At 39.0% G+C, this 26,073-nt stretch overlaps 2 protein-coding genes across 9 annotated transcripts in view; one reads left to right on the forward strand and one right to left on the reverse strand.

The window, feature by feature from the left end:
• tmem101 (transmembrane protein 101) overlaps positions 1–26,073 on the reverse strand; it is an 86,725-nt gene that overhangs the window by 43,536 nt on the left and 17,116 nt on the right. The gene's annotated exons all lie outside the window — the stretch shown is intronic.
• Positions 1–26,073, forward strand: part of nags (N-acetylglutamate synthase) — a 59,656-nt gene that overhangs the window by 27,448 nt on the left and 6,135 nt on the right. For 2 of the 7 annotated variants that reach the window (XM_043675082.1, XM_043675084.1), the window contains 4 exons: positions 5,696–5,876; positions 10,399–10,570; positions 11,792–11,974; positions 19,045–25,713. In XM_043675082.1, the coding sequence (XP_043531017.1) occupies positions 5,696–5,876; positions 10,399–10,570; positions 11,792–11,974; positions 19,045–19,225 (717 nt within the window). In that variant the 3' untranslated portion in view covers positions 19,226–25,713. Of the gene's footprint in view, positions 1–19; positions 68–5,695; positions 5,877–10,398; positions 10,571–11,791; positions 11,975–13,799; positions 16,505–17,655; positions 17,738–19,044; positions 25,714–26,073 lie in introns of those variants that run through there. The other 5 variants (XM_043675088.1, XM_043675085.1, XR_006309208.1 and 2 more) reach the window with 4 other exon arrangements.

Raw genomic sequence — 26,073 nt, forward strand, 5'->3', positions numbered from 1 at the left:
TTTTTTCCAAATCCATGAGATCTACAGAGGCAGTACATTGGAGCACCAAATCTCTGTTGTAAATAAGGTGAGACACCAAATCAAAGTTAGAATGTTCCCCTGTCAAGACAGAGGAACATTTGAAGGAAAGCAGTCAGTATACAATAAGATTTGGAGATGCTGACTAGCTTGCTTGCTGTCTTGCCTATATTTGCATGGAAAGCAAATTCACCCTCCTATTAAAAAAGGTTAAATCAGCTGATCAAAATCGATTCAATTCAACGACTTTACCATAATTGGCACAGAAAATTATTATACTGAATGGAGGGTGATTGAGAGAAAGTGCCAAAGTAACTACGCATTTAATTATTTACTAATACCTGTATAATTTTACTATTTTCCCTTTTAGCCTTCCCAAAATCTTCCTGAACCCCGCACCCCATCCTTTTGGGAAGAGATGTTTTTCAGAGTGACAAGAAAGCATTTCTGATTTTCTCCTTTCCCTCTATGGGAGCGTGCCTCAGCTCTGTTCATCAACAGTGGGGATTTGAGATCAGGAATGAGGACTTTTCCATACTCTTCTTGTTCTCCCAGATGGGATGAAGATAAAAAAAACACCACAAAGGAGTGTTAATTTCAGCAAATGAGGGCCAAGAAGGAAAGCATGAAGTCTGTAATAATTTCAACTCAGAGCTCAACAAATAATTGGGGAATAATGGTTTTTGCAGGCAAGAAGAATTGTGATGAAGGAATAGCAAGAGAGTTTGAGGTGAATGAAGTGTCATAGTTGCATCTAATCAATATACTGGGGTCCAAATGATCTCTTAAGGAATAAAGTTACTGTTTTGTTACTCCATACTCCACTGTTTAATACTTGACTGCAATTAATAGTGTCAAAATTCCAACTTAATTTACTCAGAAGCAAAAATAGAAATTGCTGGAAACGCTGAACTGGTCTGACAGTATCAGTGGAGAGAAATAAAGAGTGAACATTTCGGATTGATTGACCCTTCCTCAGAACTGATGGTAGCTAGGAAAATGCCGGTTTATATGCAGATAATGGGGTGAGGGTAAGGAGTAAACAATAGGTGGGGATAGATCCCAAACAGAGAGAGAAGAACAGTTCGACAATCAAAGGTATGAATAATGATCTGGCTTGGAGGGTAAATAGCTGTTTGTGGGGACTGTTAGTGGCTAACAATGGGTAATGTGCAACAGCAGACTATGTAATAATAAGGCTTAGTTATGGGGATAATGGTAAGGACATGGCAGAGCTCAAGCCCCAAAGTTATTGAATTTAGTATTGAGTCCGAAAGGCTATAGGGTCCCCAAGTGGAAACTGAGGTACTCAGTCACCTTCCTGTATTGAGAAGTAGGTTGAAATAACTTCACTGCGCTTACTTCATGCCATACTTCCAAATTGCTTTGTTAGTGAATTAAGAGATCAATAGTCTATACTATAGTCCATATTATAATAGAATCAAACTACTGCAGATGACGGAAAATGGAAACAGACAGAAAATGCCAGAGAAACTCAGCAGGTCTGAAAGCATCTGTGGAGAGAGAAACAGTTAAAGTTTCAAGTCCAGTATGACTCTTCGGTTCTAAAGAAGAGTCGTACCAAACTCAAAATCTTATCTCTGTTTCTCTCCCCAAGTGTGCTACCAGACCTGCTGAGTTTCTCCGGCATTTTCTGTGTGGGTTCAATTCCATAGCTTTGTAAATGGACAGTGAGACACATTTACTGATTGGTAGAGAAGATGAGATGGGTTTTATTGATCTGTGACCCTGATGAGTGATAGGAGTAATGTTTGGCTGACACTGCACTAAAGTAGGAACTGTGCTGCAGTGTCTGGTTGGATTGCATTCGGTAATTATTGTGCAGTATATCTACTGTAGTCATACTTCAATTGCAATTCACAAAATAATATTTCAGTTCCTTCAGAAGGATCAAAGATCAAAATCTCAATGTTTGACCTAAATGGCTGTCATAAAATTACAGACAATAAATCTAATTTTCATAGGTCACTGTTTAAACGCTACTGATGATGCCCACAGACTTGTTCAAGTTCTGTGTTGTGGTGGGGCTCCGAAGTACTGCACTCAGGTGTTGTATGTGCTAGAGATGAGTTCATTTAGCCATGACATTGAAGAAAAATTGAACTGAACAATTCTGACATGAGGGCAAGAGAGAAAGTCATACAGAGCATCAAAATATAAGAAATGGTACTCGGAATAACTTCTCCCCGCACCCCATCACCCCAACCACCCACTCCCCCACAAACCTATAACTCTTAACTTTCTTATCAAACAGAAATCCATCTAACTCATCTTCAATGACCTAGCCGCCACTGCTCCTGAACTAAGAGAAATCCAAAGATTCACAATCTCTGAGAGAGGAGACTCCTCCCACCTCTGACTTGAACGGAAGACTTTGAAACTGTCCTCTCGAGTTCTTGATTCTCCATGTGACAAAACATCCTCTCAGCCTCTACTGTGTGGAGCTCCTTTCAAATCTTTTGTATTTCAATGATTGTACTCATTGTACTCATCATTGTACTGAACTCTAGATTCCTCATCATCCCAGGCATCATCCTTGTGAACCTTCTCTGGACTACCTCCAATGTAAATACACTCATTCGTAAATAATGAGACCAAAGCTGTATGTAATATCCAGATGTGGTTTTGTCAATGCCCTGAATAGTTGTAAAAAGTCATCATAAGTCTGTGATTTTTTGCAGAAGAACTAAAATAAATGGAGAAAATACAGGGCTACAGTCCAATAATTTGATAAACTCACTCATGATTCCTTTTCTCTAGTTCAGACTAGCAGCTTCCCTTTTTTTAACAAAATGTCATCTCTTTCTTGAATGTGCTGGAACGGTTCAGAGGTCAACAGGTTGATTCCAGGGATTCCATTTGTTGAAACATGGAAGATTTTAAGAGGGCTACACATTGTACATGCACCACAGGTACACACAACTCACCCTCAACATCCATCCACCTTCTCCTATTTTGCACTTGATTGTTAGTGTTCACATTTTTTTAAGTAAGGTTAATCTTTAATGCAGGATATTTGATGTTGAAAGTAAGGAATTGATGTTTCATTACAGAAGTGAGTTTGGTGGGGACCAGCAAAATTGAAATGAGAGGAGACAGTGATGTAGTGGTAATCTCATTAGAATAGTAACTCAGAGCCCAGCTAATGTTCTGGGGATGTGGGTTCAAATTTCACCAAGACATCCAGTGGAATTACGTTCAGTTCATTATTTGGGGAACTAAACTAGACTTAGTGATGGTAACCAGGAAGCTATCAATTATCATAAAAATCCATGTAGTACACAAATAATAATAATAAGAAAAGAAATCTGCCATCCTTATCTGGTCTGGCCTACGTGTGACTTCAAACCTACAGTAATGTGAGTGACTCCTAAATGGTTGAGCATATGTTTGGTTTGGTTACGGCTTAATGCAGTAGTCAGGTAGGATGTGCAGAACGTGACAGTTGTTTTTGTGGAGATCAGGCTACTACAAGCAAATGAAGTGGATGTAATTGCTGTGTGATTGGCTGAGGCAGCACTGTGCATGAAATGTGCATGGTTGAGATATTATTGTGTTGGAATTTTGAGCCGATGGAACATACAGCTGTTATATAATGAGGTTTATCTCTCAATGGTTTGCTGCTTTGTCATACACATGATCACTAATATGATACCTTTAGCTTTGTAACCCTGCTTTATGTTGCATATCCTACCAAATGCATATTAGTCACTGAACTGTTGCACATCATTTTCATTGTTTTATTTTAAAACTACATATTATATAATACAAATGATGAATCAGTGGGCAACCCTACAATGCTGGTTTTCCCATATATTCCTTTGAGTAAAATGAGCATCTGATTATGGAAAATTGTGCTTCCTGCATAAAAATGAAGCTGCTTACATTTATATCATGTCATGATAAACAAGTGTCAATTGGACAGAAATACTTAAACTTCTCATAAAATACATTCACAAGAATTTCTAATAGGATATAGTATAAGTAAGATAAGCATAATACAATCCATAAGGAACTCCAAAATTTTGAGGTCAGTGGGATTGAATTGGTTCTTTATTGCTGGAACAGCACAGCAGGTCAGGCAGCATCCAGGGAACAGGAGATTCGACGTTTCGGGCACAGGCCCTTCCTCAGGAAGGGCCTGTGCCCGAAACGTCGAATCTCCTGTTCCCTGGATGCTGCCTGACCTGCTGTGCTGTTCCAGCAATAAAGTTTCAACTTTGATCTCCAGCATCTGCAGACCTCACTTTCTCCTCCCGGATTGAATTGGTTCAGTGAGTACAGAGACAGTGAAGGGTCTAATTGGACCAGACTGTGCATAATTACACCATAAATATATAAGTTAGCTTGCTGAGTTTGAAGGTTTGGTTTCAAATGTTTTATCACCATACTAGGTAACATCAGTGAGAGTCTCTGGTGAAGCCCTGATGGTATGTCCTGCTTCTCTATTTATAGGTCTTGGTTTCTTAAGGTATCATTTCTGGTTCTAACCAGAACTCCATCAATAAACGCATTGATTTAGACCTTATCTACCTTCCCTTGGGGGAAAAAAAGAACCGAAAAGACATCACCTACCTTAAGAAACCCAAGACCTAGAAATAGAGAGGCAGGACATACCACCAGCACGTCACCAGAGACTCTCACTGATGATGTTACCTAGCCATGGTGACGAAACACCTGAAAAGAAACCTTCAAGCTCAGCAAGCTAACTTACATACTTATCACCAACTTGAGCTACAAATCTTCTCAAAAATCGTTAATTTCACCATATTGCTTTGAAATTTCCAATTGTTGAGGAAACATACCCTGAGAACTTCAGACTGACACATGGCTTATTCAGTTCACTGGGAACCATTTTAAAGTTCTGTGGTTTCCAAGAGCCCAGGAGAATATCTGCCAAACTCTCCTTGGTGTCTCTAAGATGAAAGCAGACCAGTGTACTAGTTCCAACATGCCCCCTGAAAAATAGAAGTTGCATGAAGGAAACCTATCTCAAAATTGGACCTTAATCAGCAAGTTGCATGCATTAAATAATTCAGAACGGTTCTCGCCCAATGAAAGATTCAGTCTTGTACATTCAGGCTGCTTGATTGTAATGTTTAGAAATAAGTCTCAAAAGTGCTCTTTGTTATTCCTGAATTCATTTTAACCTCAGTAGGCAGTCCCTTTGCTTTGTGATCTTAACACTGTCCATTATGATTACCTTGAGTCAAGACAAGGATTATTTGTTTAGTCTATGAGGACACACCAAACCCTCATCTAAACAGATGAGCTATGCAAAAACTGTGCTGCCTATAATATAGATATTTAATTTTTCTTCCTCCCAATTTTCTTCACCCAATATATTACTACAGCCTGTCTTCATGGCAGTCTATTTTATAAAGGAAATTGGGAGTTCAGTGCTCCCAAAGAAAATTGATATCTACAACTTTTTTCAAAAAAACAAGAGACAGCAGGTTCAAGTTGACAATCACATTACAAAACATAAAATAAGGCAATCGCTGCAGAATAATATTCTCTGATATGTCTATGCCATAATGAAGAATTCATTTGCAGCTCTCAAGCCAAATTCTGCGTGAGCTGGGATCTATGTCTATGGTTCTCCATTTCAGTAACTTCCTCAGTGATTGATAAGCATTTTTGTTGCGTGGTACAGGTTCTGGGACAGATCAATCTTCCATCTGATCTAGATCTTCTTTCAAATGCCAACTGGATTAGTGAAAAAGAGGAAGAGAAAGCAAAAGTGATCATGGATCTCCTCAATCACATACCATCAGAATCATCTGCTGTCATCACTTCTGCCAACACCATACTCACAGAGCTCTTCAGTCACAGAGGTACCAGCCTGTCCTTTAAGACAACCATATTCTAGATATTTATGTTTATTACAAATGGGAAATTTCAGAGGTGGTTGGTTAGTGGATTGTCATGCTGTGAGTTGTGTATGTAATAATCATAATCTATCTTGAAATAGATCTTCAGTATTTGTTGCATAATGTGCATCAAATTATTTATAAGTACATAAAATCAACAGAAATGGATCATTGAGTTTGATTCTTCTGTGCCAGAGTTTGTATTACACAAATTCCCTCCTGTTCTAATTAGCTCAGCTCATATAATGTCTGTTTGAAATGTGTATTTGAAGAGTGGAGAATATAATGGCAACTGCTGAAAACTGCATCAGGTCAAATGACCATTGGAAGTTGTGGGAGGCTGGCAAAAGTTGGTTGGTCCAGTGTCTGTGAAATAGACTTGAGCTCACTGTGCAGGAAGCTACCAATTGTCAAACAAAATCAAGAGAAGCATGAGATAAATTAATAAGCAGAGGTTAAGTTATGTCATGTGTGCCATAAAAACAAAATGTAGTTGACGGAAATGAAACTTCTGACAAGTGAATATTGATTTTCAGGTCCTACGAAAGTAATTAAAATTTAGACGCGTGATTTCAACACTGATATTACAGAGCAGGGTAAAGCAGATTTAAAGCTTGGGGGAAACTTAAGATATAAAATCAGAGGATCAATGACCAGGGTGTCGTTGATAAGTAGTGTTCAGTTGCAGTGTAACGTTCAGACAGTGTATGATTGGAAGGCACAAGTTCAGAAGGATAGCCAATGATATTATAAATCTTCTTCTTCAACCTGTCCTGATACAGAACAAAAGTGATTTAAGATACTCCACAATCATTGAGTCAGACAGCATGGAAACAGATCCTTCATTCCAACCAGTGCATAGCAAACAGAATCCCAAACTAAACTAGTCCCACTTGGCTGCTCTTGGCCCACGTCCCTCTGAACCTTTCCTATTGATGTACTTTTCCAAAAGTCTTTAAAACGTTGTAACTGTACCAAATCCACCATTTCCTCAGGAAGTTCATTCCACAAACGAACCACCCTCTGTGCAAAAAAAATTGCCTCTCATATCTTTTTAAAATCTCTCTCCTGTCACCTTTAAAAATATGTCCCCTCGTCTTGAACCCCCCCCCCATCAAGAAAGTTTTCAAATTTTATATGGTGCTACTCAATATACAGGACTGATCACTCCAATGCTCATTTGTTGTTCATCCTGTAACATCTCATCTTGCAAATTCTCACCATTTTGTTTAAATCCATTCTTGACCTTATCCCTCTCTATTTCTGTAACTGCTTCCAACCCTATAACTTTCTAAGAACTGTGCTTCTCCGATTCTGTCTTTTATGCCACAGGGCGGCACAGTGGCTAGCACTGCTGCCTCACCAGGGTCCCAGGTTCGATTCCAGCCTTGGACGACTGTCTGTGTGGAGTCTCCCCGTGTCTGCATGGGTTTCCTCCAGGTGCTCCGGTTTTCTCCCACAATCCAAAGATGTGCAGATCAGGTGAATTGGCCATGCTGAATTGCCCACAGTCAGAGGGAAATAGGTCTGGGTGGGTTACTCTTCAGAGGGTCAGTGTGGACTGGTTGGGCCAAAGGGCCTGTTTCCACACTGTAGGGAATCTAATCTAATTTAAATCCCAGTTTACCACTGCTGTCACCATTCCCTTCAGCATTCTGGACCCCAAAACCCTGGAATTCCCTCCTTAAAATCTCTACCTTTCTACTTATTGAAAGAAATTTTAAAATCCTTCCTATTGAAACAATTGGCTACCTATCCTAGCATTTCCTTTAGAGGCTTAATGCCAAATATTTTCTCTCAACTTAGCTGTGAAAACCTTGGGACCTTCCATTATATTAAATATGCAAAATAAATGCAAGTTAATGTAATTGAGGAGGAAGAATGTTTGGCACAAAAGAATATCCATGAAGTTTTGGAGACTTTTTTTTTAACAATAGAAATGATGTGCAAGATTAGTTTGCAATAGTATAGTCAAAACATAGGTGGAAAAAAATAATATTGGTATCATTGTGGGAAAATAGTGCAACATGTTGGTTGAATTACTGAGAAGCACAAAGAATTTGTCACTTTTGATTAACTGATAGAAACAAAACTTTAATTGCTGAATCAAAACCTATGAGGTCAACATATAGTGAATCAACCATTGCACTGTGTGAAGACATAATATTGTGTGCACAAGAGATGTTCAATGCGATGAGTATGGATGACTCGTGATGGGATTATCATTTATATTTTTAAAATGCAAAACAAAATTGGATAGAATTAGATGCCAGATGGAGGAGGCCATTGTTTTGGAAAAGAAACAACAGGGTGAGAAGATAATATTATTGTTATAGAAAGAGAAAGGAGAGCACTTCTTTTAATTAGGGAAAACTGTAGGATTGCGTAAATATAAGGCTAATGGAATGTTGACATTTATATGAAGATGGTGGAGTGCAAAAATGAGAGCTGATGCTTCAATTGTTATGGAGACTTGGTCAGACCCCATCAGGAACTTAGGTTCAGCACACCTCATCCCAGTAAGGATTGGAGTGGCTCACGAAATTTACCAGAATTATATCAAGGTTTGAAGTATTAAATTTTGTGGTCAAATTGCATAAGCTTGCTTTATATTCCATTTATGCAATCCAAGGTCTTTAAAACACAAGAGCATTTAGTCGAGTTGATGCAGAAAACTGTTTTATTTTGTGGAAGAATTCAAAACAGGTGACTTAACGTAAAGATTTAAGGCAAGCCAATTAAAAGTGAAATTGGGAAAACACTTCTCTCAGAGCAGAAATTTGGAACTCCCTACCCCAAAAGACTGCAGATGCTAGGACAATTGAACAATTGAAGACTTAAGTTATATAGATTTTTGTTGGGTATGAGGATTGAGGGTTATCATTGAGGGTTGCAGAAGCAGATGAGGAGAGCAATAAATAGAGCAGGCAGTGTTCTTGGCTTTATTAAAAGGAGCATAGAGTACAGGAGGAGGGAGATGCCATAGGCTACACAGGCTTGAATTATAAAGTCTCATGGACAACACACACAACTTGAACTTGAGTATCTTATGAAATTGAATATATCTCAGTTACCAGTGGTAACAGATCATGATGTTGTGTTTTATTCACCAGTCAGCAGCTCAACTAAAAACAGCCCTTTTCAAATTTGGTTTAAATCACCTTGGCCTCCAAACATCTGCCTTCTATCATAACGTCCAAAGTGGAGATGTTCACTGATGATTGCACAGTGTTTAGAACCATTCATGACAACTCAGATACTAAAGCACTATGTGTGATTAGGATCTGAAACAGTATATATGGAGCAAGACATGGATAACTTCTGGGCTTGCACATTAAGTGACAAGTAACGTTCACCCTACAGGAAATGCTAAGCAATGACCATCTCCAAGAAGACAGAATATAGCAGTTGCTCATTGTTAGTCAAGGGCTGAACTGGACCAGCATATAAGTACCAGGCTAGGAAGTCTGCAGTAAGTAACTCACTTCTGGTTTCTGCAAAGTATGTCAATCATCTACAAGACACCAGTCAGGATGGTGATGGAATATTTTCCATTTGCCTAGATGGCAGAGCTCCAACAACACTCAAGAAACTCAACATTATCCTGGAGAAAGCAATCATTTTGATTGACACCACTAGCTTGAACATTCACCCCTTTCACTACCGATGCGAAATAGTAGCAGACCATAGTGTCCACTGGATACATTACAATAACTTACTGAAACCCTACCAAAAGCACCTTCCAAACGTGCAATCCCTACAACTTTGAAGGATAAGAACAGTAGATGCATGGGAATCTGTAAATTCCCATCTAACTCACACACCATCCTGATTAGGAACAATGTCTTTGTTCCTTCATTGTCACAGGATCAAAATCCTGGAACTCACTTCTTAACTGTACTGTGGGTATCTCTACCATCAAGGACTAAACAAATCAAGGAAACAGCTCAGCTCCATCTTCTTCAGGGACATAGATAGGTAATAAATGTTTGCTTAGCCAGTAAGCCCACATCCCATGTACAAATGAATAAAATCAGGACAAAACACTGAAGTTGAAATGAATCTGTAAATAGAATTGAGTTTCATGTGTTGTCAACATGCTTTCTCTATCTTCTCTAATGGCTCAAGAAGTTCATTCAGTGCGTAGATCAGAAAATATCAGGCTTGATCTGCAGTCAGTGAAAATTAGCTGATTTTATTTGCTCAGGATGCCAGTGTCCCAAGTGGAAAGGGGAACATTGACCAAAGTTTGTATTTGTTTGCTGTCCAGCAACATCCTCTGAAAATGTGGAAGGTTGGAAGGACAGGATTAGGCCTGATTTATGAAGAGTAGCTAGTTTGGTGAGCTGCAGAAACTACCCAATGATACCTGTGAAGTGTGCTTTAATAGGAATATATAATACTTTCAGCAGATTACAAATCACTGGAAATATTAGCCCTCTGACAGATCAGAGATGATGAGTGTTTTTTTTTTAATTTATTACAGGAGCTGGGACATTATTCAAAAATGCTGAACCCATCCGCAGATACACAAGTCTTGATGAAATAGACACAACCCGTCTAATATCACTCATAAATAAATCTTTCGGAAAAGATCTACACAAGGACTATATCTCACTACTGAATCCCAGGCTACATTCTATTTATTTATCAGAAGGGTAAGCCTTTTAGTTTCTATTTGATTGCTGCTGGGATTTAGATATTCATTTTCACTTTGCAGTGCTTTTTCTCATATCAACAGTTAAATCATTGATGAGACTTATCTCTACATTCAATCAATTTCAAGACTTTTGAAAAGTGACACAAGTTCATAACATGGACAGAATGAAGGTGTTCTAAGAAATCTCAGTGAAATTCAATACTGTACATATTTATGATATATCCCAAACAGAGAGAATGAGATCTTCTTCAAGGGAACTTCTTTCACTGCATCAAAAAAGCATTAATCTTAAAATATGCATGAAGCTCATTGTTGATTTACATTGGGGTGATATTGTAAGCTGATTCCAATATCATCCAGACCTGCACATTTTCCAGTACTGATCAGGAATGTAAAGTCCAATTGCTTTCCCAGCACCTCACCTTCCCTCCCCACTTCTTTTTATCATCCCAACTGAGACTGAGTAACCCAGCACACAATAAAGTCTGTCCTTGTGGATGAAATAAATTTGGTTTTTCCTACTTAATAGTGGAGGGCAATAATTCACTTTGCAAGCTTTGACAAAGTTAAAAGATGTCTCCTCTCTAGACCATCATAACTGTTAGTTATGTGATTATGCAAAACTTAGATGGGAAGAAAATTGGATAAAGAATGGGTTAGCCCATGCAAAGCAAAACAAGACAGCTGCTTCTATGGCTAACCTTTTGAAAAACAGTCAGGCTGACTCCATGAAGCTGATTGGTGAAGTCAGGCCATGGTCCTCTCTACAGCTGGAACAATTTGTTCAATATGTTTCGGTATAATAAGACATGTTTTCTATGCAAGGAGTTTAATGAGCAAATAGGAATTACAAATATTTCTCAGGATTAAATGAAGAGAAATGTCTTCACTCTGAGAGTTGGGCATATTTTGAATTTTCTGCTCCACTGATCCCTGGATGCTGCATCATTAATTACATTAAGGCTAAGGTGCACAGATGTTTGGTCTCTGCGTATCAATGGATATGGGAAACAGACAGGATTGTGGAGTTGAAGCCAAACATCAGTGAGGATTGTCCCAAATAGTGGAGCAGGCTCATTGGGCCATATAATCTAATCTTGTTCCTATGTCTTTGTTCTTTATAGTCAAATTTGAAACAGCGTTGTCATGATTAGCTTTAATAATTAACAACTTAGAACAGGTTTTGAACAGCAACTATTTTCTGTCCATGTTACCACAGGTACAGCGCTGCTGCAATTATCACCAGAGAGCCTGTCCTGAATGGAATGCCATATCTTGACAAGTTTGTGGTCAGTACAAATAAACGTGGCCAAGGTACCAGCCTAATGCTTTGGGAATGTATTCGGCAGGATTTTGACTCTCTGTTCTGGAGATCAAGAGCGACAAACAGAATCAATCCCTGGTATGTTACTTGCAAATTTCACCATTTATCAACCGTTTTATTTTTATAAATAATTCACTGTCATCTTACAAACACTACATGTCAGGATGAGGTGACAGTGTATTCATTTGAGTGATTCAAATAACCATTATTCAGTTATGTACTATTGTACATATACTTTTTGTCAGTTTATGGAACACAACTGAACTTGTTGAACAGGGTTATCTGTGTTCAAATTCGGACTTGCAGTACATAATAATTAAGCATAGGCATGCAATCAAAATTTCCCCACTCAATTTTTAACTAATTTAATACTGGGATGTGGCTGTCAGAATTTAATGCCATCCCTAATTGTCCTGAAGAAGGTTAACTGCTTTCTTGAACCAGAACAGTTCATTTAACGTGGATACACCTATACTCTCACTGGGGAGAGAGTTCAAGAATTTTGACCTAGCAACACTAAAGGAACAGTGATATATTTCAAAATTGGGATGTTAAATGATTTGGAGGGGAACGTGCAGACTGTGGAGTATCCATGTACCTATGAATTTCTAGAAGAAAGTGGTTGTGGATTTGGAAGGTACTATCTAAGGAGTTTTGGTGAATTTGATTCTGCTGGCAAACAGTGGTGGGACTCCAAGATAAAGTTCTCTGCTCATTGCTCCATACCTTATGGTCCTGTGCTTTCCTCTTCACTGGCTGATTTATAATGTTAATGATTAGGGAAAATAATTGATGAGAGTTTCCCCTCCTTTTGTGACCTTAATGAAAACATGTCCTGCTCCCAAAGGATCCTGTAGAAACTGTGTTTGGATAGCACAAAAAAAATTAAAATTTAATTATGCAACAGAGCATTAAATAATAATCACCTTCACCAGTTTCAAAGCAATTTGTTTTCCATTCTTTAAAATTACTTTTGAAGTAGAAATAGTGAGAAAGGTCTAATCCTGAATCTTTGATTTAGAACATAGTTTCTGATCTGACTTTACTGCAACACATTTTTTCCAGGAGACATGATCACCACAGGTCTAACAAACCTAACAGGCAGGAAGCAAAGCATAAAGTTTCAATAACTCAGCTAAAATTTCACAAATGCAGCAGATGTCTCTGCTCCCATTCTTTTCTCCAAAATGTTCTGGAATTCCCTCTAAAAATTTATTCGTTCCATGTCCCATCTCATAGTAGATTCACAAAAAGTCATAGAATCTTTACAGAATGGAAAAAAGGCCCTTTGGCTTCTCGTAACAATGCCAGTCATCTATTTATTCTAATCCTGTTTTCCAGCATTTGGCCCATTGTTTTTTATGCTTTGGGGTTTCAAGTGTTCTAGGAGAAAGTGAGGACTGCAAATGCTGGAGATCAGAATTGAGAATGTGGTGCTGGAAAAGCACAGCAGGTCAGACAGCATGAGGAGCAGGTTAATCCACATTTCAGGCATATGTCCTTCATCAGGAATCACGTGTTCATCTAAATACTTCTTAAATGTCTTGAAAGTTTCTGCCTTTGACACCCTGTTAGGCAGTGAGTTCCAGATACCCACCACCTTCTTAGTGAAAATGTTTTCTGTAAAATCTCCTGGAAACCTTCTGCTCCTTACCTTAAAACTATTTCCTCTGTTTGTTGACCCCTCCACTAAAAGGTTTCTCCTTATCCATCCTATTTTTGGCCGTACACCTCAAACAGGTTCCAGGTTCCCCACAGCCCTCTGGTTCCAAGATAACAGTGGAGTAGCAGAGCTATGTGCGGATACTTACCCAGGCCTTATCAGTCCCTATTATCTTCCTTTCTTTTCTGCTTTTTTTTTTTTTGTTATTTCCTTTCATTTTTCTTTTCTTTGGCCGGTTAGTCCGGTGGCATCGGTGCAGCAGTGAGAATGGGCCATACGTGCAGAGGGCAGCGCTTTCCGATAATTTGAGGCAGTGACAGCAAAACTCCTCCAGCAATTGGAGGGGACAGCAGACTCTTCAAGATGGCAAGGTGACAACATAGAGGAATGCGCTTGGCGCTGTGGCAGCCTGGATTGGCCTGACAGCAGATCCAGGGACTCCTGGTCACAATTTGCCTGGAGTGGCGTCATCGAGGGGGCTGCGGAGCCAGGGACTTCTTGTCATAGTCATGGTCAGCTCAGAATGGGGACTTCTGGTTATCGGTGAGGTGGCAGTAGCAGCAGAGCTGGGACTCTGGTTGCGGGGCTGAGTGCAGGTTCAACGTGGGACTCAGCAGCGACAAGATGGACCCAGGAGCGGAGATGGTGCCTAAAGAATGGCGACTCCTACATTGGTGGGTCTGGCGCAGACAGCACTGGAGGAGAAATGGGGGGACAGATGTTGCTGGTGAGCCGGGTTCATGGTGGAGATAGCAGAACGAAGATACATTCTCTTCCAGTGATACCTTAAACTATTCGAAATGGTGCAGAATTGAGGCAACATTTGAAGCTTTTGACTGTAAAATATAAATCATTAAATTCAGTTCTCATTTCTAAGGAAAACAATTCCAGCCTATCTCGTCTCTCTTCATAGCTGAATCTCCTCTTGCAGCCTCTCTACAACAATGACATCCTTCCTCAGCTGTGGTGACCAAAATTGCACACAATATTCCAGCTGTGAGCTAACAGTATATACAGCTCCATCATAATTAGAACAGTACAGCACAGAACAGGCCCTTCAGCCCACGATGTTGTGCTGACATTCCTTGCTCTTCTATTCAACACCTTGACTAATGAAGGCAAGTATTCCAGATGCTGCCTTAATCTGAATTTTCAACCTCATTAAAATGCATTTCCTGTACCAAACATTTGCTGGGTCCTCATAAAATCCTCTTAACATTTGTTTTTGTCCAGAAGACACCTTGGAACACTTTTCTACATTAATTATTTCCAGACTTGTGCAGCATGTTTAACACCTGATTTAATAAACTATAACCTCACATGAATACCACAGCTTGTTGCCTTGCCCATGTCTAACAATTCATTGTGTGGATTATTTTATGAACAATAAATCTACGAGGTTGGATCCTTGGGTTGACTATTTGCTCGATGAGGGTCGTCTGAATCAGAAAATTTCCTGGCTCCCTCTACTTGCCTCTGGACGAAATGCCCTGTCAGAACCTGATTTTTCCTCCAAGATTGGTGGAGAATAGTGGAAGACAGCCAAATGCCAAAGCAAGAAATTTACAAGTCCTGTCTTTAATCAATTAGCAGTTGTCCCCTTAAATCTTGATGTGTAGCCTTCACCCTTCACCTAATCACCCTCTGCAAGTATTCTCCATGTAACCTCATGCCCCCTTGTCAATTCATGCTCTCACCCACTCCATGCCTCCTTATAGCCCTCATGACACGTGCTAACGCAAGCCAATACATGCCATAATGTCCACCAATCTTTGCTTTTAATGTCCTCCGTGCCAACTCATCCAATATCCACCATGGGTAGACCTTAGGAGCCATGTTAAAATGAAGGGTCTAAGTATCTATTGTTGCCTTACTAAATTTAAAAATATACCCACTCATGAAAATCCATTAAAAACTTTTAAATCCCCTCAAATAATTAATCCCTAATAAAAGCAACTAGACTTGTATATCTAGCCCCAGATCAATACTTCAGTATTCTCGATGAGCTGTTAATCAAACTCTGAACCTAGGACCTTTGCTAAGATAATTGTATAAGGTGGAAAGCAGTAAACCATGATAATAACGTAAAGATAGCCCTTGTGGAAATGGAAGCAAACAGCTATTTAAGAAGCTTCTCTTTGGAGGTTTTTAAAACACCTCTTGGTGTTTCTAGTTTTTTTTAGACATGGCCCTCTCCAAAGTTTTGGGGCTTGAATTAGATCAGTAACAGGTTTGGAAGCAAAGAGGCTTAATCAACTAATGGACTTGCACTGCATGCCAGTGACCGTGTACAGATATCACAATGGTGGATTACCCTTGACATAATGAAGGAGTCAACACTTCTGTTCCATTCTGACAGATTGTAATTCTCAGAATTTAGCTTTCACACAGTAAGACTCAGCTTGCAGTATGAATAGAAAATCTTACAATGTTTAGTAGTACAGAACATACAACTGCTGGAAAAAAAGACACATTTTTGTGAAAGCATTCATCTTGCATTCATCAGGACAATTTGCAAGAAATAATAAAGTAAAAGAGAAACACCATTTATACTGTATGAGAGGAGAATGCTTTTTGGTAACAGGTGGACTTTGAATAGTAGATGTGCTGCTGTGGAGAATGCACCAGTTTATGATGGGTAACAGTTACCTGCCAAAACCTGTTTAGATTTTAAACCAGGCAGGCTCATTCTAACAGGCTAAGGCATTGCCCAAGAAATGAACCAGCGAATGCCTGTCACCTATTTTGTTGAGTGTTCTTTCCATTTACCTTGTGTATTCATATATGTAGTTTCCACGTGCCACACTGCAAGCCCAACTGGCAATCTTAAATTGGTTGTCAGCACAATTCTTTGGACACTCTCAATTATTTTGGTGGAGGCTGGTACAATTGCAACATTTGGATGGGTATATGAATAGGAAGGGTTTGGAAGGATATGGGCCAAGTGCTGGCAGGTGGGACTAGATTGGGTTGGGATATCTGTTCGGCATGGATGGGTTGGACCGAAGGGTCTGTTTCCATGCTGTACATCTCTATGACTCTATTTAGCAAAATGTCTTTTCACAGCAATAAATAATATAATTCTGGAACTTTTAAAGACAAATCCCAAGTACAGGTCTTCTGACTGGAAAGAAAAGTTGCTACCAAGATTCTTTGAAGTCCAGCAACCTTTAATACGGAGGTCTCCACTTTTCCTTAAGGCCCAATCAGTTGATTTTAAAAGTCCGTGCCCACTGTTCCTGTACTGCACTCTCACGTCCACTGCGCTGTACAGCTCAGTTTGCATGCTGCTGACCCCTCTCCTGCTGTGCACTGTCTCCTGACTCTCTGCTGTTCTGTGCTGTCTGGCTGCTGTTCTTTAGCTCAGGTACGAATGATTAGATTAGATTACTTACAGTGTGGAAACAGGCCCTTCGGCCCAACAAGTCCACACCGACCCGCCGAAGCGTAACCCACCCATACCCCTACCCCTACCCCTACATTTACCCCTTTACCTAACACTACGGGCAATTTAGCATGGCCAATTCACCTGACTTGCACATCTTTGGAGTGTGGGAGGAAACCGGAGCACCCGGAGGAAACCCACGCAGACACGGGGAGAATGTGCAAACTCCACACAGTCAGTCGCCTGAGGCGGGAATCGAACCCGGGTCTCTGGCGCTGCGAGGCAGCAGTGCTAACCACTGTGCCACCGTGCCGCCCAACTACAATCCCATCACAGACTGCAGGTGAGCAATATTGCAGATAATCAGTTCATCACTTAAAAACAAATTAAAGTTATTACATTGGAAAATACCAAATACTAAGTCAAACTGAAGAAACTAAGCAAAAAATAGGACAGTGCACACCAGAAGGTACTGTGGCAGGTACTACTTATACAATCCTGCATCCAATTCTCCCACACCTGCTCCTCTGCCACCTCCTTTTCCACCCCTTACTTATTGTGTTTTCCTTCATCCCTGTTGCTAGTTTCCTCATTGTTACGCCATCCCTGCTTCTGCTTATGTCTGGCTTCCTTTTCTTCTGCCACTCTTGTTCCTCCTGCCTCTGTCTGCTTTTCTTAATCTTCTGTTATGTTTACTTGCGCAACGTACAGACACGTCAGCAAACCGAAGCAGAGACTGAGTGGCACAGACAGAACGGGATAGCCAGAATGGCATAGAAACTAATTTATAGAGGTAAGCCTGCTTGTATGCAACAGCCAGCTGAATGAAATTTTGGCAAGTCGATGCCACGTACAAGCCGGCTTGACTGTTGATCAACCAAATTGTTGTGACTCCAGCCAGTTACAGAGGGGGCGTGACAGAATAAGGACCAATATTATTTTGGAATCTTGATCCAGAGCCAATGTTTAATCTAAATCTGGACCCATTTTCCTTTCTCCAAATTTTCTCCTCTTTTATTTAGAAATACAGCCGCTTAATGGTAAAATCCATTGTCCAATTGTCCATTCTTTACACATGACCATAGGCAATGGATGTCAATGGACTATTTGGTCATGGATGTCAGCTGAGAACAGCACTGGTAAAGTTAACCATGTATGTACTTTTTACCAAGTGTCACTGTTAATGGCTAAAAGCAGCATGTCTGGTTGGATTTCACCATCCTACCACACCTCAGATCCAATGCAATCTCAACAATTTATGGCCAGTTGTGGGGAATCCACCTAGAACTAATGTTGAGTAGCTTCAAGTTAGATTTTGTATTCAACCTGGTACTTGACTGATCTGCATGTCTCAATACTGGATTTTTAAGTCATTTATTCACAGCTTCTCTCATGACCAGGACTATCATTATATGGTATAATTAAATGTGTCACAATATCCATAACCCAGTCTTGGATTTTATTTTCCAATTGGTACAATATACCAGTTGTTGCTTTGGCAGGTATGACGATGCCAGAAAGGAGTACTGTAAATAACTGCTTCTTCCTCATTATTTAACTTCACTCTTTTCCAAACAATATAAAAACTAGGAACAGGAGTAAGCCATTTGACCCTAGGAGCTGTTTGACCACCAATAACACTGTGGCTGATCTGATCTTGGCCTCAACTTGACATTCTGCTTAATCATGATAAACCTCAATTTCGTGCAATGCAAAAATCTGTCATAACTGGGCCTAACTATATTCAGTGACAGCCTCCATTGTACTCTGCTGTGAGGAGAGAAATCGCTACATTTCTATCTTAAATAGATGACCCTTTTAATCTGAAGCTAGTGTTAGGTGTGTAGGTCAGGGGTATATATGGGGAATGGGTATGGGTGGGTTACTCTTCGGGGGGGTCGGCGTGGACTTGTTGGGCCGAAGTGCCTGTTTCCATTCTACAGGGAATCTAGTCTAAACTGCTCAAATTGATATTTTCTTGTTTTCATTAATTTGATTCTTGTTTTGATTTAGCTGAATATTTGAAGAGTTGACGTGTATTTTCTAGCCACCATGGTCAATGCAGTTCACAACCAATATACATGGTTTTCTCTTGTACAGGTATTTCAAACAGTGCGATGGAAGCTTTACAACTGGAGAGTGGATTGTCTTTTGGTATGGGCTATCTAATATGCGTGACTCTTATGAACTCGTGGACCATGCAGAAAGTTTACCTGATTCATTTATACAACCAAATCAGCCTCTAAACCAGCCATCATCTCCTACAGAAAACTCAAACTAAATCTCAGCACTTTCTGTGCTAGGTTTTCTTTGTCATCTGAATCTGAAAAATTGCTGCTCTAAAGTTAGATTTGCCTTAGTTTACTTCTTTGGCATACCCAGTCATTCTGAATGCCTCATCCTTTTTAATCTGTTGAGTGGGATTGGTTGCCTACAAATTCTATTATACTAAAAGAGTGAAAAATTCTATTTTTATTAGCACAAGGCTAGTAAAATCAAAATTAATGAGAATTTCAAAAACAATTACCATTTTAAAATCAACTACATTTCTGTCTTCTACAAAATATTTGTTGTAAATGATAACAATGATTGTTAAGGTTGTTTTTACTAAAACTGAGCAGAGAGATGCACAGGCAAGCTTGCTCAAAGACTTATCAAACAAGCTGTGCCATCATCCCCCATTTGGAAACGTCCAAGAGCAGAACAATGGACCTCTCAATGATGCATATGATTTCCATTGACTCAGAGGAAGGTTGCACACAAAGTGCAGTCTGTTAGCTAAAACAGGTTGCCACTCATAGCCGAACTGAGGAGAATGTGTCTGATGAGAACAATTGTCTTGAATGAGATATAAGAAGCTAGATCTACTGTGTAGAAACCTCCAAGAGGGAGTTAACTTCAAATTGAATTATGTAAAGATTCTTGTGGCCAGTGATTCTGAATTCCTTGCATAAAATCCACGAGAAAGTTTTTTTTTAAATGGTAGCTTAATAACCTGGAAGGAAAATATATCTGTATAGTGTGCGTTTCAAGTGTGGCTTTCTTCAATGGTGTAAATGAGGAATGCAAATCACATTGGTAGCAGTACATACCCCCCTTGGAATGGTAGAATAGTGGTTGATTATTTACCTGAATTGTAATCCAGAACATTGAACAAATAATCCAAAACCATGAGTTCAAATCCCACAATGATAACATGAAATTGTTAATAAATGAATCAAGAATGAAAAAGTTGAATCAGAAATTAGGGCAATGTAATGACTAGCCTTTGTAAAAGCCTATCTAGTTTACTGCTATTCTGGAAGAAAGGATTTTTGCCAATCTTAGTTTGTACTTGACCTTTCAGTCTTGGCAATGCAACTTAACTGACCTCTGAAATGGTTGAGCTGGGCATTTTGTTAAGGACAGTCAGGGATGGCAAACAAATTCTTCCTTGTCAGCAGCGTCCAAGTGCTCTGACTGAATTAAAAATCATGTAAAGAGCAGCGAGAAAATGACAGGATTGTATCACTCCTAAAAGAATTAGCTAAAAACTAAGCACGTAATTAGAGCTCTACACCTATTGTTTGAGAGTCAACCATGCTATTTAATTTGACAGTTATTTTAGAACTGAAAAAGACTCCGTTAGCAGTTCCTGGAAGGCAATCGTAGAGTATACTACAATAAAAGCAATTTGTATTGCAGAAACTCAGTAGAACTGCAAGAATAAGTGAAAGGAGAAACAGTTAATATTTGAGGCCATTCAGCTCGTCAGGTCCATGTCTCGACCAATTCAGCTAATCCCACCTGTACCTTTGCCCCACAGTAGTACTGCAATTATTTTATCTTCCCATCACCATTGGGTTCTTATACCAGTCACCTTCAATTGGTGTTCTCTGCTGCTCAACAGTTTTCTTCTGTCTACTTGTCAAGACCACAAAATTTTGAGCACCTCTATCAAACCATCTCTGCGTCATTTCTCGTCAAAGGAGAACAAACCTAGCTTCTTGTAGGATGCATTAGATCCTCTCAATTCTGGAACCGTTCTTGCAAATCGGTTCTGCCTGTTCATCCTTCCTCAAACAAGGTGCCCCAGAATTGGACACATTACTCCTGTTGAGGCTGAGCCAGATTCATCACTAAATTCCTTGCTTTTTAATCTATATTCCTCTACTTATAAACCCTAAGATCCCATCTGCTTTTTGAGCCTTGGTGCAGGGTGCTATTGACCACATGCACATCACTTTCAATGTGCCATGCATCAGTGTCATGCTGGTCAAAATGGGATTCATTCCCCTCCACCTCCACATGGCACATGGTCATTGATTGTGTTACATCTGGCAATAACCATAAAAGCTTCATTCTGCAGCAGTCAGCCTACAAATGAGTCACCGAAGCAACTCAAAAAGCAATTGTTGGATGACAAGGGCTTTTATTTTTACTTAAATTAGCAGACAGCACCCGGTTTGTGTGCTACCTGCAATTGTCCCAGCAAAGGGTTATTGTTCATTTTCAGCCCCTATCCAAATTTAGCCAATAACATAATCAGCATTATCTTTTGAGATATTTGTATCTGGAAAGAAATGTGAAGAAAACTAATAATGTATAACTTACATGTGAGAATTGTATCCACTATTCAAGATATATATCTGTAAGCAGTCTGGGCTATAGTTCATAATGGGTATAGGTTAGAGATTTTTATTTAATTATACTAATTTTCTTTCAGCAATGGTTTCATATCCTATCATGGATATGCAGTGGTACTAATATGTATCATTTATAAGTTCATTTCAAGATAATTAGGAACTTGCCAAACTGTTCAAACAGACAATCCTGTCCTAATTGTAGACCGTAAGAGTGGAGCAGAAATAATACATTCAGCCGCCTGAGTCTGCTCCACCATTCAATCACAGCTGATATGTTTCTCAATAGTAGTAAGCCAAAGGTAGGGCTGGAATTAATGCATCTCTGTCTTAGGTCTAGTGCACATTTGTTTTTCTTTTCTCCATTTGTACTTTGAGTATTGAATGCCTTCTTGACTCTGAAAGCTTTCAAATTAAAACCTATGTATTTATGAAACAATTTGTTTTAATCAAAGGAACAGAAATGCCAAGACCCTCAATCTGATTGTCATTGAAATGTTATCACAAATTATAACAAAGAATTAACAGATTACTTGTCAGTTCTGTGCTGGTGAGAGGTTTTAAATTGTACTCTTTATCTAACTCTTATTAGATGTGGACAAGGATGATGTCCAAAAAAAAAGCAAATGTGGTTTTGCATCAATTCTCTCCATTTTTAGGAGACTTTTTATTCATCATGAATGCTACCTCAGCGGAAATCTTTACCCTGGGAGTAGGCAAATAACATTTTAGTAATCCATTTACTCATAAAAGCATTTGAATATTAATGCTGAATATTAATGTGGTATTGGCATAGTGATAATTTGTCACTACACTGATGATGGAAGGGTAATTTTGTGAGGCTTTTCTTTTTCTAATAAAGTTCCAGTCTACTGAGGCTGCGTGCTCAACTGAACGGACAATTAATTTTATGAGGACGCAGTCCACTTATACTCCAAGGAGTCTGACATTATGCTTACCAGTCTATTCCTCCTTGGTTGATTTTGTTTTGTTAAAAAACACAAATGAGATGTTATTTTAATAATATGAAAGATGGGGTCATGGCATCAGATGCCATTAGGATTTTCTATCAAAATGCTGAGTGTTTTCTCTACGGTGCATCTCACTAATACTTAATTTATAAAAACAGTTTGAAACTGCAGAATGCTTCTGAGTCTCTATTCCAATTTCCCAGTCGCTTTAAAAGGAGTGTATTCTTGACGGCCACTATTTGTAGTGGATTTGTAACTGGATGGTGAAGGAACTGGATGCATTGAAGCTGCTGGACAGTTTCCATAGTCTCATTTAGGGTCAGTTCTTTGCACTTGGAAGAATTAGCATTGTGTTTTGTTTCAGAAGAGAAAAGGTTTAACAACAATGTTATTCTAAGTCAATTCTAGTCACTGTAACAGTATTTGAGATGTTTGACCAGAACATTTACTGATAAACACATTTCTCGAAATCTAGAACACAGCCAATGCTATCCTGGATCACCAGATACTAAAGTCAACATAAAAAAGGTCATAAGTTGTAAAATGAACCCGGTCTTAAAAAACATTTACAGAGGTGAAAGATAACTTCACTTAAATATTGACAGGGATTAGAATCTTATGCCAAATCTAAAAAAAAGCAATACAATTAAATAACTGAGCCACCAGACCAATGCAGCTTGTAGACATCACCCCTAGGGTTCAGATCACCCCCAAAATGTCCATTTTGTGAAATAAGCAAGTGTTATTCTGATCAAAAACTGAATATATTTTATCTCAATGTCTGTTTGTTTATTTAGCTCAATAGCAAATCTATTTTGTGAGGCAATATTTAAAATGTTGTGTAATGAGAAGGCCACATGAGATAAATTTCCTTCAGTTTAAATTAAGGCATCCTTTAAAATACATATACTATGTAACCAAAGTCAACACACAGTCATTGTGTATTGCTCAGAAAAGGATATATTTTGCTGAAACCTTTTGTCATGCATTCTTCATGACAGTTCCAGGGGAACAACATTTGTATTAGAAGTGTGCTGATGGTTGGCAAGTGGATTGGTATAGATATTGTCGAGAGTGGAAAAGTACAGCAGGTCAGGCAGCACCAGAGGAGCAAGAGAAGTGACATTTCGGGTACAAGCCCTTCATCAAGTATAGATATTGCCAAAGAGAATGCATCAGTTAGATAACAAGTGACAGCTTGCAAGTTTTATTTATATTTAAATAGGCAGGTTGACTCGGATTATCCTAAAGAATTAACCAGATTGCTGTTAGCTATTTTGTTCAGTATAAACAGGTGCAGTATGTGTACTTGTCTTTCGGTCTGCAAGGAACAGGCTCCTGCATATCAAGGTATGCAGTTTCCAGTACAGGCAAGTATGTTATACTGTGAGCCAGACTGAATCTTAAATTGGTTGACAATGTAATTCATAACTCATCTGGGATTGTTTAACAAATGCTGACAAATCACAGAATCACATCTAATGTTGGACAATTTAGATGTTTGCAAACATGGGCTGCTGCTGCTATTGCATAGCAGCAGTGTACGACAGCTACTTTTACCGGTTAGTCGAATTTATGAGATACCTTACCCTTCCGGATAATGAGAGTCTGGGCACTTTTCAAGTCCAAAGTGGCACTTGTGAGTTTGTACAATGTTTGGCATTCAATGGAAAAATAATATGATTAATATATACATTTTCCAGTAATGCTGAGAAAATGGCTATGCATTGGAGCTCCTGCAGTTCCATACAGCGCAACGTTGACCCTGTCAGCAATCTTGTTAAGGCCCAAGCATTTGCTCACTATGCACACAAGGTGAAATAGAGCACATCAAAGCCATTTGCATAATTTGTAGTGTGAAGTAGAAACATAGGTGGTGATCACCACTAACAGGACGCTGCCTTGATGTCTCAATGATGTTCTGCCCATTACACGAATGAGGAAAGTGGCATATGAATTTCACAGCTGGTGTGATGCTAGGTTTGCAGGCCATACGTCTGGAAAACTGCCAGACCATACAAAATAGCATGTCACTTCGGTTGCTCACACCAGACAAAAGTACTGACCTTGCCTAACCAGCCTATGATTGCAAAACTCTGAAAATAGTTCCCAACACTGGGATTCTGCGCTTGGGCAAGATTTTCTAAATAAAAAGAATGTGTATACACATTACACTATTTCAATTGAGCAAAGTAGTTGACAGCCATACTGATTCATTCCTCAGGGCAATGCCTTGACAATTCAAAGTAAAGCTACCTGGTTTAAGTTTAAACAAAACTTGGCAGTTAACTGTCAGTCATCATCCAATTTTTGCATTCTTCATCGCACATCTCTACCAACTAATCAATATGCTCTTCTCAGTATGAAAATGTTCATATTATATTGATATTCCCTCTTCAGGAAAATTTGTAACAAAATCAACATGAAATATAAAAACTTTTGACTTTCTTTTGCTCTCAGCAATACAAAAGTCAATACATTAAAATGTATAGTTATATTGGACAGCATTTTTAATTTATGCATGGATCTCCAAGGAGCCAGATTTTCCATAGACTTCAAAAATTGGTACTCTTGGTTTCCAATAATAATGTAAACATTGAACCATCAGATAAAGAATTTAGCCACATGGTCCCCATCCTGTTCTGTGCAGAGTTAGTTGGTTTTACCCGTGTGGAGCTGTAACTGGTCAGAGTTAGGCAATGAAGAAATAACCATAGGTTCCTGCTGCCAATCACTATCTAGTAACTCCTGTTGGCAATGCAAGTTAGTGGAACCAGCATTTAATTGTCTTAGACACAGTGGATGAATAGTCTGTAGGACCTCATTTACAAATTACAGCAATAAATTGTAGCTATTACTGCGTATCTAACCATACACAGTTTGCTACTTCTACAAATCTACTTCTACTTCTGCAATGCCACTCATTTTACCCAAATGTTTTCTTACCCCCTTTAAAAATACTGAATACTAAAAAACCAGAATCAATTCAGCAAGTACCTCAATGTTTAGTGAATATCGGGTATTGCTCAGAGTCTTAAATGTACATATCTTGCTTTGAACAGTTTACTTAAAAGTGTGTGGTATAATCTCAACTTTAATTAATTTGGCTAACTTTAAACACTTGCTTTGTTTTTGAAATAACATACTTTATCAATAAAAAACTAGTGAGTAATTTATTTCATTTGTTGAGTAATTTTGAATATTCTTACATACACATAAACCAAAGTTTGATATGCACACACCCATTAAGTTGATCTTTAATTCACAATAGTTGGTAGTTCTTAAAATGGATATTTGGCTGTAGTGTAAGTGAATCAGGCTGCTTTGTTATGGACGATGTCTTAAATGTTTCTTGGAGCTGCGCTAATCCAGGTAAGTGGGAATATTTCGATCACACTCCTTACTCAGGCTTTATTGTTAGTGGACAGTTATGATTCCCAGACCTGCTCTTGTAGGCACACTATTTATACAGCTAGTTCAGTTGAGTTTCTGATCAGTAGTTAAAACCCAAGGATGTCAGTAGTGGGGATTCAGTG

The sequence above is a fragment of the Chiloscyllium plagiosum genome, chromosome 33, assembly GCF_004010195.1.
Source record: "Chiloscyllium plagiosum isolate BGI_BamShark_2017 chromosome 33, ASM401019v2, whole genome shotgun sequence".
NCBI lineage: Eukaryota > Metazoa > Chordata > Chondrichthyes > Orectolobiformes > Hemiscylliidae > Chiloscyllium > Chiloscyllium plagiosum.